This window comes from Salvelinus fontinalis, chromosome 2 (genome assembly GCF_029448725.1).
Source record: "Salvelinus fontinalis isolate EN_2023a chromosome 2, ASM2944872v1, whole genome shotgun sequence".
NCBI lineage: Eukaryota > Metazoa > Chordata > Actinopteri > Salmoniformes > Salmonidae > Salvelinus > Salvelinus fontinalis.
The window spans coordinates 23,288,586-23,304,065 of record NC_074666.1 but is presented as its reverse complement, the minus strand read 5'-3'; the positions used below and the strand labels follow the sequence as shown (position 1 = coordinate 23,304,065).

General features: G+C 43.2%; 1 protein-coding gene across 2 annotated transcripts in view; it reads left to right on the top strand.

Moving 5' to 3' along the window:
* The first annotated feature begins 4,903 nt into the window (after window positions 1-4,903).
* The window catches only part of LOC129814459 (sushi domain-containing protein 2-like), a 48,218-nt gene continuing 37,641 nt past the window's right edge, over window positions 4,904-15,480 (top strand). Inside the window, exons 1-5 of one of the 2 annotated variants that reach the window (XM_055867584.1) lie at window positions 4,904-5,159; window positions 5,951-6,149; window positions 6,279-6,430; window positions 6,579-6,746; window positions 11,496-11,670. In XM_055867584.1, coding sequence (XP_055723559.1) covers window positions 5,096-5,159; window positions 5,951-6,149; window positions 6,279-6,430; window positions 6,579-6,746; window positions 11,496-11,670 — 758 coding nt within the window. In that variant the 5' untranslated portion in view covers window positions 4,904-5,095. The remainder of the gene's footprint in view (window positions 5,160-5,950; window positions 6,150-6,278; window positions 6,431-6,578; window positions 6,747-11,495; window positions 11,671-15,480) is intronic. The other variant, XR_008753264.1, reaches the window with a different exon arrangement.

Here is a 15,480-nt window from a genome sequence, read left to right as displayed (position 1 = left end):
TGAAAGCTGCCTCAGACCGAAGACTAATCACTTGTTCCCTACTGGGAGATGAGCCGTTACAATAAGCAATCCCTCATCATGCTATGCTGGAAGATACGGACGGGCCTCCCCTTCCATTCTGTGATGAAGGGGCGACAGGTAGCCTAGAGGTTAGGGCATTGGGCCAGTAACTGAAAGCTCGCTAGTTCAAATCCCAGAGCTGACAAGGTGAAAATGTGCCCTTGAGCAAGGCACTTTAACCCTAACTGCTCTAGGGTCGCCGTTGATAATGGCCGGCCGTGACCCCCACTATCCAAGGTGGCAGAATAGAACGCTGGAATATAAAATGTAGAATTAAACTGGCAGTGGATATCTTTACACTATGATAAAAGCAAGCACAGCTCCCTTTTACACTCCTCAGTACCTGTTGTGCTGCTGTGCCATGTTTTTCCAGAAAGTCTATATATTTCAGTAAGAAACATAAACAGCCAAAGTCTACAAAAGATAAATGTTATCTTAAATGTTAAAAGTGATAAATGTTACAAGTGGTTTTGTTGGAGCAGTTAGAGATAACTCTGTGAAAGTGCTTCACCTCCGAGGTAAGTCCTACTGTCACGTTCCTGACCTGTTTTCTGTTGTTTTGTATGTGTGTGATGGTCAGGGCGTGAGTTTTGGGTGGGCAGTCTATGTTTTCCGTTTCTATGTTGGTTTTGGGTTGCCTGGTATGGCTCTTAATTAGAGGCAGGTGTTTTGCGTTTTCCTCTAATTGAGAGTCATATTAAGGTAGGAGGTTCTCACTGTTTGTTTGTGGGTGATTGTCACTGTGTCTGTGTTTGTTGCACCACATGGTACTGTCTCGTCTCGGTCGTTCCTGTGTATGTGTTCCTCGTTTCATGTAAGTTCATAGTTTAGGTCTGTCTAGTTCGTTTTGTTGTTTTGTAAGATTATTCAAGTGTTCTTCGTGTGTTTAGTTTCGTCTTGTTAAATAAAGTTCATTATGTATTCACAACCTGCTGCGCCTTGGTCAACTCACTCACCGAAAGAGAGCCGTTACACCTACAGTGATCTATTGATGTCCAAACCCTGGAATCATTGCCCATAGGAGGATGATGGGGCACGGCTTGGGTGAACCAGCTAGGAGGCTGGAGCAGGTTTATCAGAGCCCAGCAGGCAGTGTTAGCGGGTACAGGGGAGAGGATTTCTGACCTGATACCCAGAGTACTGTGGCACACCGCCACTTGGCCACAGCCTGTCAGCGCAGCCTGGAGCCACATCTAAAAGCCCCTCCAGCTATTTGAGCCCAATCTCTGTGTGTGTGTGTGTGTGTGTGTGTGTGTGTGTGTATAAGAGATTTTGCATCTTTATTTCCAAAAGTTTCTGGAACAGTGTATGGATTTACTAGAAATCAAAATTGAATACAACCTCACTTCTAAATTTAGAGCGCAACGTAACACAAAGCACAACAGTATTGTTTTTGTCAAAAGATATTTGGTTGATGTGCTCATTGTCTAAAATTGCATTTCCCATAATCTAAGTCTAAGATGTGTGCTTGTTTATTCTCTTTCAGATTAAAAAAAACAACCAACCATGCATGAAATCACACAAAATGAATGTTTCCTTGAAAATAAGCACGTCCAATAGAGTAGCTTACCTAAAACATCACAATCCCTTTATCAAACTGTAGATGTCATGATACACTTCTTTGATGTTTTGTTAGTTATTTTTCCAGTGTGGAACATGGTATGATAGTGGTCTTGGTTGAAAGCTGAGCAGAGGGGAGGAGCTGCCTTCACATCACTCATCCATTCATTTCAGTTGAATACAGCACCCATCATCAATTAAACATGCGCTGTGTCAAAGGATATTAATTTTGCGCCAATGGAAATGCAATAACTTTGTCAAGTAGGATGCCACAGGTTGTGCAATACCAGAGGGTGAACGTTTATTATAAACTGGGTAGTTCGAGCCCTGCATGATGATTGGCTAACAACCGTGGTATATCAGACCGTATACCAAGGGTATGACAAATTATTTATTTTTACTGCTCTAATTACGTTGGTAACCAGTTTATAATAGTAATAAGGCACCTTGGGGTTTGGATAAGGGCTGTATCCAGGCACTCCACGTTGCGACGTACATAAGAAAATTCCTTAGCCGTGGTATATTGGCCATTTACCACACCTCCTCGTGCCTTATTGCTTAAGTATCCCATACACAGAGACGTGCTTTAATATCATCCTCTTGCAGGAAAGCTGACTCCAAGGCACTTAACCCTAATTGCTCCTGTAAGTCGCTCTTGATAAGTGTCTACTAAATGACTTAAATGTAAAATGAGTGACTAAAAACAACATGCTGCTTAACCCTGTCCATAGCTGTGAATCAACATGTCATCCATCAAAGTCCAGTAACAACACATCTTCTGTGTGTGCCAACAGAAGACAGACACAGCAATTTCCTGGCCTTGATTGATGTTAGGATAGCATCATCCCATTCCCCTCTACTCGACAAACAATACATGAATTTGACCATAACGATGACAAACGGTGCCCACAAACTGTTAGGGACTACAAAAAGCTGTCCCAACAGCAGAGTCCCAAAAGTAGTCCCAACACCTTACCACCACTACACCTGACAATCCGAAGAGCCTTGTCTGGCAGTGAAACAGTTAATTCAGCCTCATTTACTGCCTTAAAAAAAAAACATAACTGATATGGCGGACTTGCCTAAACAAATGTGGTTTCTACTGACAATTGAGATGTACAAACTATAGCATAAGGGGACAGCGAGCAGATAAGAAGCAATCTGTAATTTCGATTAAGACATTAATGAGTGAGCTAGGATGGACGTAGTCAATATAATTATTTTTTTAGCACTTTTGAAATTTACAACGAAATCACGATTTGGAATTCCGAATTGGATGACCGTTCAAAATTATTTTCCGTATTTTCCCAGTCGGAGCTAGTTTTATCTGAGTTCCCACTTGTCTTGAACTCACTGAAGTCTGAGACTTCCCAGTTCCCGAGTTTCCAGTTTTTTTGGGATGCTGAAAGTCATGCTGGATTGACACGTATTAATGTAAAACTAACATGCAAAACAGGCAACAACAAAAAACTTTGTGGCTCTGCCCTGAATGACTCGTCGCCACTGATTATCAGTACTAATTAGATTTCCTTGCTGAAGGCAAGGAAGTTGGAGATTTTCTGTCACTGCCATCTCATCATTTCTGAATATGTGGAGGTAGTTGATGATAAAGGCTGCAGGAACAAATTGAGTGTAGAACATTTGATTACATTAGTTGTGCTCCTTGATCTCTGTTGATTTCCCCTAAAAAAGATATTAAATGAATGACACATTCACATGCAAATCTTGTTTAAATCTTCAAAACCTAATTGAATATATTATCATATTTCCAGCTACATTTGGAAAGCTCATAATGAGTCAGATTTGCCAGTGTGGAGTAATTGCACCTTCTTGCCTTTGTGTAAGTGAGCAGAGCTTGTCTTTTTGTACTCTGAATCCCTTCTTTAAAAGAGCAGTGGAGGGTAGTACTTATGACGTTGGCTGTTTGCATCTTCTTTCAAACAGACTAAATGAAAGTGTAAAAGTGATTACTCCAATCAAGACACAAAAATAACTTTAAGTCTCAGATTTTTCTAAGGGAGTTTATTAGCTATTCACTGGTAATTACATATCATCATTGTGTCTTAATTCAGAGTCAGGTTTTTGAGTCTAAGAACTGTACCTCCCACCAAGTTTGTCTCAAGAGGGCTCTCTAGCTACAGAGGTTACCAAGGCAACTAACTGACTCCCACATGTCACCATTATGATCAATAATGGATAATTTAGGCTACAGAAATCTACGGGCTGAGAGACAAAATCTGATTAGAAAACTGTTGTATCATAACCTGTTTTTTATAAGAGATTTTAACTGACAAACCAAAATCAAATATATTTATGATTGGTGTAACAGTACTATCATATAATTTGAAACAGCAGAACATTTGTATTATTTCATGCACTGTTTGGAGTGCCATGAATACAGAGTTCACTGTGTGAATAATCTTTAAAGTGGTTTTAGCATTGCTGCTTTTAAACAAGGCATGCATTAATTGTATGTTTACTTCATTGATTTCAGCATGGAGTTTTGGCATCCTCTGGAGAGTGGCTCATGAGAAAGAGGTCTTACAGTGTATTGGTCTGGTGGGTGGTTTACCAGTCTCTGGACACATGCACAGGATAATTGAATACCTTAAGCGGAGGTCTGTCGGTTTTCAACAGCATCTCCTTGTACCAATTAAGTAATACATCATAGCCTCTTAAAGCTTCTGAAAACTATAAAAACAAAATATGTGTAGACCCCTGGCCATTGCCTGCTAAAAACGACAGGCTAAAGAGATTAATACATTTGACAGATGATAAAGATCAAGACACAATCTATTACTGAATGATACATTTCTATTATGTACAGTATGGGAGTTGTACAAGAAAATGCCCCAACGTGTTGGTGGTGCTAAATAACCACAATCAACCACACAGGAGACAGATGGCTTAACAGCACCCAAAGTTATGAATCAACCGTATTTATAATGAGAAATTGTGAATAACTTGAGTTAACACAGGCCAATAGAATAATGTATTATATTCTCACTGTGGTGTGTAATTAATGCATTACCATGGAAAAAGGGAATTACTTGTCACCTCCACGGTTTGTAATGATATTCTTCATCAGCTCACTCACAGTTCAAGGTGCTGATATTTTTTCTTTTGTGAGGTTTTTAATCTGTATGGCAGCTAGAGCCACCCACGCCCAGCATACAGCCTTATTACTCAACTGTGAAAATAGGGTCCAAAATACACAAACACTGTTGAGTGAATTAGTCAACTGAGGACAAGCATGCAGAACTGTGTTATCATAACGACCTTTGCTACCATTTCTCAACAAAGATGCCTGTAAATGTTAGTTACCGAAAGGTTATGTGACACTGGACTGTTGAGCACAACCCGTAACTCATATTTGTAAAAATCTAGTAATTGCAGCTAGCTGGAAGCCTCTCTGTACATTGTATAATACAGTATCAAGGACAGGCTAGTGGTAAACAAACAGTCAAACATCAGGATGGGAAGAGCCTCTTACTTAGCTGTGATTTTCATCTGTTTGGTTTCCAGTAGCAGGATATCTGGTAGGTAGTGGAAACTTTGTCATACTAAATCTATTAATGGTGGTTCCACATGCGACTTGAAAAGGACAAAATATGTTGCAGCTCAAGGTTCTTGGTTGGTAGTTGTTTTCAGTGGTGAAAAAAGTACCCAATTGTCATACTTGAGTAAAAGTAAAGATACCTTAATTGAAAATGACTCAAGTAAAAGTAAAAGTCACCCAGTAAAATTCTACTTGAGTAAAAGTCTGAGTATTTGGTTTGAAATATACGTAAGTATCAAAAGTAAATGTAATTGCTAAAATATACTTAAGTATCAAAAGTAAAAGTATAAATAATTTCAAATTCCTTATATTAAGCAAACAAGATGGCACAATTTTTTATTTTTTGAAGTTTACGGACAGCCAGGGGCACACTCAAACATTCAGACATAATTTACAAAAGAAGCCTGTGTGTCTAGTGAGTCCACCAGATCAGTGGCAGTAGGGATGACGAATGATATTCTGTTGATAAGTGCATGAATTGGACCCTTTTCCTGTGCTGCTAAGCATTCAAAATGTAACGAGTACTTTTGGTTGTCAAAGAAAATGTATGAAGTAAAAAGTACATTATTTTATTTAGGAATGTAGTGAAGTAAAAGTACAAGTTGTTCAAAATATAAATAGTAAAGTACAGATACCCCAAAGAATGACTTAAGTAGTACTTTTAAGTATTTTTACTTAGGTACTTTACACCACTGGTTGTGTTATACTGTAACACCACACTTTATTTTTCTCCACTCTCATTTCATATGTAATTTCATATTTTTCTTACAGGACAGTCATGTGAAGGAAAATGTGGTGGCAAATTAGAATCCTGTTCTTGCCATGCCACTTGTGTATCTCTGGAAAGCTGCTGTGCGGACTATGGGGAGTACTGTGTCGATGTCACTCCATATTCCGGATCAATATTTGGTGGAACTGACTTTGTTGTCCTCAAAGCAACTTTTAATGAGAGCTCCCAAATAATCTGCAGGTAGATGCGAAATACTTATTTCACTTCACTTACCTAACACATTGCTGAGTTTTACATTGTAAGTTCTGTGAATGTATGGCTGGTAGATATGCATATTAAATCTACTGAAAACTGTCTTTTTAATTGAAGGTTCAATGATGAAATCACAACGGTGGGCTATGTGGACACAGACAGCAGAGGCCACTGCATATCACCTCTACTGTATGAAACAGGGATGGTTCCTCTTCAGATCTCTACAGACAATGGAACAACCTTCAGCAGACATGGAGCTTGGCTATCAGGTAGGGGGAGCCTGTTCAGCACTGATATATGGCTGCTATTTATCACAAAATCCGACCAGATACACTTATTTCAAATGTGTCAATCAACCTTTCTTACCAACTGACAGTAAAATGCAGTCATACTCCGTTTGTGTTTTTTAATCTACAGTCCATCCTGGAAAGGTAAATCCTAGTTTCAAAGCTACTATAATCAACGCAACCCAGTGGCAGTACTACGGCACCCCAAAAGTTGGAGGCCCGCTGGACATGACATGGAACACCTCACAGGTCAGAGCAGAAAAGGTCAACATAGAACTCTGGGGATACATGGAGAAAGGTGAGTAACAGCTAAGTCCTTCCAAAATATTTTGCAGTCAACTGCTGTCAGTGCATTTATTTTATTTCACCTTTATTTAACCAGGTAGGTTCGCATTTACAACTGCGACCTGGCCAAGATAAAGCAAAGCAGTGCGACAAAAACAACAACCCAGAGTTACACATAAACAAACGTACAGTCAATAAAATAATTAAAATATATGTACAGTGTGTGCAAATGTAGAAGAGTAGGGAGGTAGGCAATAAATAGGCTCTAGATTACTACTTAGCATTATTACTGGAATGATAGATGTGCAGATGATGATGTGCAAGTAGAGATACTGGGGTGCAAAAGAGCAAGAGGGTAAGTAATAATATGGGGGATGAGGCAGCCGGGGGTGCTATTTACAGATTGGCTGTGTACAGGTACAGTGATCGGTAAACTGCTCAGACAGCTGATGCGTAAAGTTAGAGAGGGAGATATAAGACTCCAGCTTCAGAGGTTTTGCAATTCGTTCCAGTCATTGGCAGCAGAGAACTGGAAGGAAAGGCGGCCAAAGGAAGTTTTGGCTTTGGGGATGACCAGTGAAATATACCTGCTGGAGCGCGTGCTACGGGTGGGTGTTGCTATGGTGACCAGTGAGCTGAGATAAGGCAGGGTTTTACCTAGCAAAGACTGATAGATGACCTGGAGCCAGTGGGTTTGTCGACAGATATGTAGTGAGGGCCAGCCAACGAGAGCATACAGGTCGCAGTGGTGGGTAGTATATGGGGCTTTGGAGATAAAACGGATGGCACTGTGACAGACTACATCCAGTTTGCTGAGTAGAGTGTTGGGGGCTATTTTGTAAATGACATCTCCGTAGTCAAGGATCGGTAGGATAGTCAGTTTTACGAGGGGATGTTTGGCGGCATGAGTGAAGGAGGCTTTGTTGCGAAATAGGAAGCCGATTCTAGATTTCGTTTGGAGATGCTGAAAAACTTCTTAGGGATAGGCGTGCCGCTAGCGGGACACCAGACGACAACATCCGGTGAAATTCGAGGGCGCACAATTCAAGTAAATAATCGTAATATTAAACATTCATGAACATACAAGTATCTTAAATCATTTAAAAGCTTAAATTATTGTTAATCTAACTGTGTTGGGGGCTATTTTGTAAATGACATCTCCGAAGTCAAGGATCGGTAGGATAGTCAGTTTTACGAGGGGATGTTTGGCGGCATGAGTGAAGGAGGCTTTGTTGCGAAATGTATTTATTTATTTATTTTATTTTACCGTTATTTTACCAGGAAAGTTGACTGAGAACACGTTCTCATTTGCAGCAACGACCCGGGGAATAGTTACAGGGGAGAGGAGGGGGATGAATGAGCCAATTGTAACCTGGGGATTATTAGGTGACCATGATGGTTTGAGGGCCAGATTGGGAATTTAGCCAGGACACCGGGGTTAACACCCCTACTCTTACGATAAGTGCCATGGGATCTTTAATGACCTCAGAGAGTCAGGACACCCGTTTAACGTCCCATCCGAAAGACGGCACCCTACACAGGGCAGTGTCCCCAATCACTGCCCTGGGGCATTGGGATATTTCTATTTTTTTCTTCTATTTTTTTATTTTTATTTTTTTATTTTTTTTAGGAAGCCGATTTTAGATTTCGTTTGGAGATGCTGAAAAACTTCTTAGGGATAGGCGTGCCGCTAGCGGGACACCAGCCGACAACATCCGGTGAAATTCGAGGGCGCACAATTCAAGTAAATAATCGTAATATTAAACATTCATGAACATACAAGTATCTTAAATCATTTAAAAGCTTAAATTATTGTTAATCTAACTGTGTTGCCCGATTTCAAATATGCTTTACGGCGAAAGCATACCATACGATTGTCTGAGGACGGTGCCCCTCATCAACATATTTTTCAACCAGCACAGGCTTCATAAAAAAATCACAAATAGCGATTAAATAAATCACTTACTTCTGAAGATATTCCTCGGTTTGCAATTCCACGTGTTCCAGCTACAGCATGAATGGTTGTTTTTTCAGATAAAATCCTTCTTTATATCCCAAAAAGTCTGTTTAGTTGGTGCCAATGATTTCAGTAATCCACTCGTTCAACATGCAGACATAGGAGTCCAAAAAGCTACCGCTAAACTTCGACCAAACAAGTCAAACAACATTTCTATTGAATCCTCAGGTACTCTAAAATGTACATAAACTATAATATTTCATACGGAAAGTAGTATGTTCAATAGGAAAGGAAAATTAGTAAGCAAGCGCCCTCTCCCTCGCGCGCCGAAAGACTGATATTATTCCGGTGCTCTTCTCACCAAAACTTTTCAAAAAACAAGCCTGAAACCTTGAATAAAGACTGTTGACATCTAGTGTAAGCCATATGAATTACAATCTGTGAGACGGATTTACATAGAATTATTCCATTATAAGAGTCTGGGAGCTCAAAAAACAAACATTTCTGGTTGGATTTTCTTTGGATTTTCGCCTGCCATATCAATTCTGTTATAGTCTCAGATATTGTTGTAACAGTTTTAGAAACTTCGAAGTTTTTTCTATCCAATGCTACCAATTTATGCATATCCTGGCTTCTGGGCCTGAGTAACAGGCAGTTTACTTTGGGCACGTCAGTCAGGCGGAAATTCACGAAACTAGACCCTATCTTTAATATTACAGTCTAACCAGACACCTAGGTATTTGTAGTTGTCCACATATTCTAGGTCAGAACCGTCCAGAGTAGTGATGCTAGTCGGGTGGGAGGGTGCGGGCAGCAATCGGTTGAAGCGCATGCACTTAGTTTTACTAGTATTTAAAAGCAGTTGAAGTCCACGGAAAGAGTGTTGGATGGCGTTGAAGCTCGTTTGGAGGTTTGTTAGCACAGTGTCCAAAGAAGGGCCCGATGTATACAGAACGGTGTCGTCTGCGTAGAGGTGGATCAGAGAATCACCAGCAGCAAGAGCAACATCACTGATATTTACAGAGAAAAGAGTCGGCCCAAGAATTGAACCCTGTGGCACCCCCGTAGAGACTGCCAGAGGTCCGGACAACAGGCCCTCCGATTTGACACACTGAACTCTGTCTGAGAAGTAGTTGGTGAACCAGGCGAGGCAGTCATTTGAGAAGCCAAAGCTATTGAGTCTGCCGATAAGAATGCGGTGATTGACAGAGTCGAAAGCCTTTGCCAGGTCGATGAAGACGGCTGCACAGTACTGTCTTTTATCGATGGCGGTTATGATATCGTTTAGGACATTGAGTCTGGCTGAGGTGCACCCATGACCAGCTCAGAAACCAGATTGCATAGTGGAGAAGGTACGGTGGGATTTGAAATAGCCGGTGATCTGTTTATTAACTTGGCTTTCGAAGATTTTAGAAAGGCAGGCAGGATGGATATAGGTCTATAACAGTTTGGGTCTAGAGTGTCGCCCCCTTTGAATAGGGGATGACCGCGGCAGCATTCCAATCTTTGGGGATCTAAGACGATACGAAAGAGAGGTTGAATAGGCTAGTAATATGGGTTGCAACAATTTCTGCAGATAATTTTAGAAGGAGAGGGTCCAGATTGTCTAGCTAAGCTGATTTGTAGGGATCCAGCTGTCTGGATTTGGGTAAAGGAGAAGCAGGGGGGGGGGGGGGGAGTTGCTGCAGGGGGTGCTGAGATGTTGGCAAATGTAGGGGTAGCTAGGTGAAAAGCATGGCCAGCCGCGGGAGAATGCTTATTGAAATGATCGATTTCGATTATTGTAGATTTATCGGTGGTGACAGTGTTTCTTATCCTCAGTGCAGTCGGCAGCTGGGAGGATGTGCTCTTATTCTCCATGGACTTTACAGTGTCCCAAAATTTTGGTAATTAGTGCTACAGGAAGCAAATTTCTGTTTGAAAAAGCTAGCCTTAGCTTTCCAAACTGACTGAATATATTGGTTCCTGACTTCCCTGAAAAGTTGCATATCACAGGGGCTATTCGATGCTAATGCAGAACGCCACAGGATGTTTTTGTGCTGTTCAAGGACAGTCAAGTCTGGGGTGAACCAAGGGCTATGTCTGTTCTTAGTTCTACATTTTTTGAAAGGGGAATGCTTATTTAAGCTGGAGAGGAAAGCACTTTTGAAGAGCAACCAGGCATGCTCTACTGACGGGATGAGGTCAATATCCTTCCAGGATACCGGGCCAGGTCGATTAGAAAGGCCTGCGCAATGAAGTGTTTTAGGGAGCGTTTGGTAGTGATGAGGCAGGCAATGAGGCAGTGATCGCTGAGTTCCTGGTTGAAGACAGTAGAGTTGTATTTAGAGGGCAAGTTGGTCAGGATGATATAGCCCATGGTTACTGATTTAGGGTTGTACCTGGTAGGTTCCTTGATGATTTGTGTGTGATTGAGGGCATCTAGCTTAGATTGTAGGACGGCCGGGGTGTTAAGCATGTCCCAGTTTAGGTCACCTAACAGTACGAACTCTGAAGATAGATGGAGGGGGGGGGGGGGGGCGAACAATTCACATTTGGTGTCCAGGGCACAACTGGGGTCCGAGGGGGGTCTATAACAAGCGGCAACGCTGAGAGACATGTTTCTGGAAAGGTGGATTTTTAAAAGCTCGAATTGTTTGGGCACAGATGTGGATAGAATGACAGAACTCTGCAGGCTATCTCTGCAGTAGATTGCAACTCCGCCCCCTTTGGCAGTTCTATCTTGTCGGAAAATGTTACAGTTAGGGATAGAAATTTCTGGATTTTTGGCATTCCAAGGATACTCACTGATTTTTCATGTCATAGGGGATCCCTACTCAGAGTCCTGGCAGGGTAAATGGGAGTACCTGTACTCTCTTGGGAGGGACCAGCCTAACAGTGGTGCCTTTAGATTTGTGCCCAAGACAGCAGGGAAGCCTTTCTCAGACTGGGAGGTCGGCTGTCTACGCATCAGCCCCAGTACTCACCCAGATGGAACATGGTACGTCAAAAGACTTGACACACTCATATGTAAACTGATAACAAAAAAACCATACAGCATTTTTTGCAGCACAACCTACCAGTGGTGGAAAAAGTACCCAAGTGTCCTACTAAAAGTAAAGATACCTAATAGAAAATGACTCAAGTAAAAGTGAATGTCACCCAGTAAAATACTAATTGAGTAAAAGTCTAAAAGTATTTGGTTTGTAATATACTTAAGTATCAAAAGTAATTGGAATTGCTCAAATATACTTAAGTATTGAAAGTAAAAGTAAAAGTATGAATCTATATTAAGAAAACCAGACGGCCACATTTTCTAGTTTTTGTATTTACGGATAGCCAGGGGCACACTTCAACACTCAGACATCATGTATAAACGATGCATGTGTGTTTAGTGAGTCCTCCAGGAAAGAGGCAATAGGGATGACCAGGGATTTTCTCTTGATAAGTGCATCAATTTTACAATTTTCCTGTCTTGCTAGCCATTCAAAATGTAACGAGTACTTTTGGGTGTCAGAGAAAATGTATGGAGTAAAAAGTATGTCATTTTCTTTAGAAATGTAGTGAAGTAAAAGTATAAATGGTAAAGTAACGTACAGATACCCCCAAAACTACTTAAGTAGTACTTTAAAGTATTTTTATGTAAGTACTTTACACCACTGGAACCTACTATACTTGGAGGACATATAGTTGTACCTGCCCTAGCTACCTAGTCATAAACCACATACATGTTGTTGTAACAGCCCTAGCTACCTAGTCATAAACCACATACATGTTGTTGTAACTAACCTAGCTACCTAGTCATAAACCGCATACATGTTGTTGTAACTGCCCTAGCTACCTAGTCATAAACCACATACATATTGTTGTAACTGAGCTAGCTACCTAGTCATAAACCACATACATGTTGTTGTAACTGCGCTAGCTACCTAGTCATAAACCACATACATGTTGTTGTAACTGAGCTAGCTACCTAGTCATAAACCACATACATATTTTTGTAACTGCCCTAGCTACCTAGTCATAAACCACATACATGTTGTTGTAACTGCCCTAGCTACCTAGTCATAAACCACATACATATTGTTGTAACTGAGCTAGCTACCTAGTCATAAACCACATACATGTTGTTGTAACTGCCCTAGCTACCTAGTCATAAACCACATACATGTTGTTGTAATTGTTGCATACATATTGTTGTAACATATTGTTGTAACTGCCATAGCTACCTAGTCATAAACCACATACATGTTGTTGTAACTGCCCTAGCTACCTAGTCATAAACCACATACATGTTGTTGTAACTGAGCTAGCTACCTAGTCATAAACCACATACATGTTGTTGTAACTGAGCTAGCTACCTAGTCATAAACCACATACATGTTGTTATAACTGAGCTAGCTACCTAGTCATAAACCACATACATGTTGTTGTAACTGCGCTAGCTACATAGTCATAAACCACATACATGTTGTTGTAACTGCCCTAGCTGCCTAGTCATAAACCACATACATGTTGTTGTAACTGCGCTAGCTACCTAGTCATAAACCTGTAACAGTCCTGACCTATTTATGTTAGTTTTTATGTGTTTTTGGTCAGGGCATGTGTTTTGGGTGGGCAGTCTATGTTATCTGTTTCTATGTTGGTTTCGGTTTGCCTGGTATGGCTCTTGATTAGAGGCAGGTGGTTTGCATTTTCCTCTAATCAAGAGTCATATTTAGGTAGGGCATTCTCACTGTGTGTTTGTGGGTGATTGTCTCCTGTGATGTCTTCGTCGTTGTCGATGTGTTTCACTTTTGGAGCTGTTTGGCTGTTCGTTCGTTTCGATGTCCGTTCCTGTTCGTGAGTTTACGTTTGTCCATGTAAGTTTATGTTCAGGTTGCGTGTACGTCGTTTTCTTATTTTGTAGTTTGTTGAAAGTGTTTTGTTTGTTTTCGTGTCATCAGTTATCGTTGTAAATAAATAAAGATGGCATATTTCCCTGACTCCGCATTTTGGTCAGAAGATCCTTCTCTCCTCACCTCATCCGAGGATGAGGAGAGCGACAGCTATTACAGAATCACCCACCAACCCAGAGCCAAGCAGCGGAGTCAAAGGAGAAAGGGACAGGAAAAGAAGGAGCAATGGACATGGGACGATGTTCTGGATGGAAAGGGTGTCTACACATGGGAGGAGATCCTAGCGGGTAGAGATCGCCTCCCATGGGAACAGCTGGAGGCACTGAGGAGAGCGGAGGCTACCGGAGAGAGGAACCGGAGCTATGAGGGAACGCGTCTGGCACGGAAGCCGAAAAAGCCCGTAAGTAATTCCCAAAAATTCCTTGGGGGGGGGCTAGGAGATAGTGGGCCAAGGGCAGGTAGGAGACCTGCGCCCACTTCCCAGGCTTACCGTGGAGAGCGGGAGTACGGGCAGGCGCCGTGTTACGCAGTAGAGCGCACGGTGTCTCCTGTACGAGTGCATAGCCCGGTGCGGGTTATTCCACCTCCCCGCACTGGGAGGGCTAGATTGGGTATTGAGCCAGGTGTCATGAGGCCGGCTCAACGCGTCTGGTCTCCAGTGCGTCTCCTCGGGCCGGCATATATGGCACCGGCCTTACGCATGGTTTCTCCGGTTCGCCTACATAGGCCGGTGCGGGTTATTCCACCTCCCCGCACTGGTCGGGCAACCGGGAGCATTCAACCAGGTAAGGTTGGGCAAGCTCAATGCTCAAGAGTGCCAGTACGCCTCCACGGTCCGGTATTTCCGGCACTACCTCCCCGCCCCAGCCTAGTACCTTCAGTGTATACACTACGCACTAGGCTACCAGTGCGTATCATGAGCCCTGTTCCTCCTCCACGCACTCTCCCTGTAGTGCGTGTATCTAGCCCGGTGCCTCCAGTTCCGGCCCCACGCACTAAGCTACCAGTGCGTCTCCAGAGCCCTGAACACACTGTATCTTCTCCCCCTACTAATCCTGATGTGCTTGTCCTCAGCCCGGCGTCACCAGTGCCGGTACCACGCATCAGGGATAGAGTAGGCTTTGAGAATACAGTGTGCCCTGTCCCTGCTCCCCGCACTAGTAGGAAGGTGCTTGTCATTAGCACGGTGCCTCCAGTTCCGGCACCACGCACCAGGTCTACAGTGCGCCATATCCGGCCAGAGCCATCCGTCTCCCCAGCGCCATCTGAGCCATCCGTCTCCCCAGCGCCATCTGAGCCATCCGTCTCCCCAGCGCCATCTGAGCCATCCGTCTCCCCAGCGCCATCTGAGCCATCCGTCTCCCCAGCGCCATCTGAGCCATCCGTCTCCCCAGCGCCATCTGAGCCATCCGTCTGCCAGGAGCCTGCAAAGCCGCCCGTCTGCCATGAGCCTGCAAAGCCGCCCGTCTGCCATGAGCCTACAGAGCCGTCAGCCAGACAGGAGCCGCTAGAGCCGTCAGCCAGACAGGAGCCGCTAGAGCCGTCAGCCAGACAGGATCTGCCAGAGCTGCCAACCAGACAGGATCTGCCAGAGCCGCCAACCAGACAGGATCTGCCAGAGCCGCCAACCAGACAGGATCTGCCAGAGTCGCCAACCAGACAGGATCTGCCAGAGCCGCCAGAGAGCCATGAGCAGCCAGAGCCGTCTGAGAGCCATGAGCGTCGAGAGCCGTCAGCCTGCCATGAGCGTCGAGAGCCGTCAGCCTGCCATGAGCGTCGAGAGCCGTCAGCCTGCCATGAGCGTCGAGAGCCGTCAGTCTGCCATGAGCGTCGAGAGCCGTCAGCCTGCCATGAGCGTAGAGAGCCGTCAGCCTGCATGGACCTGCCAGAGCCGTCCAAACAGGACCTGCCAG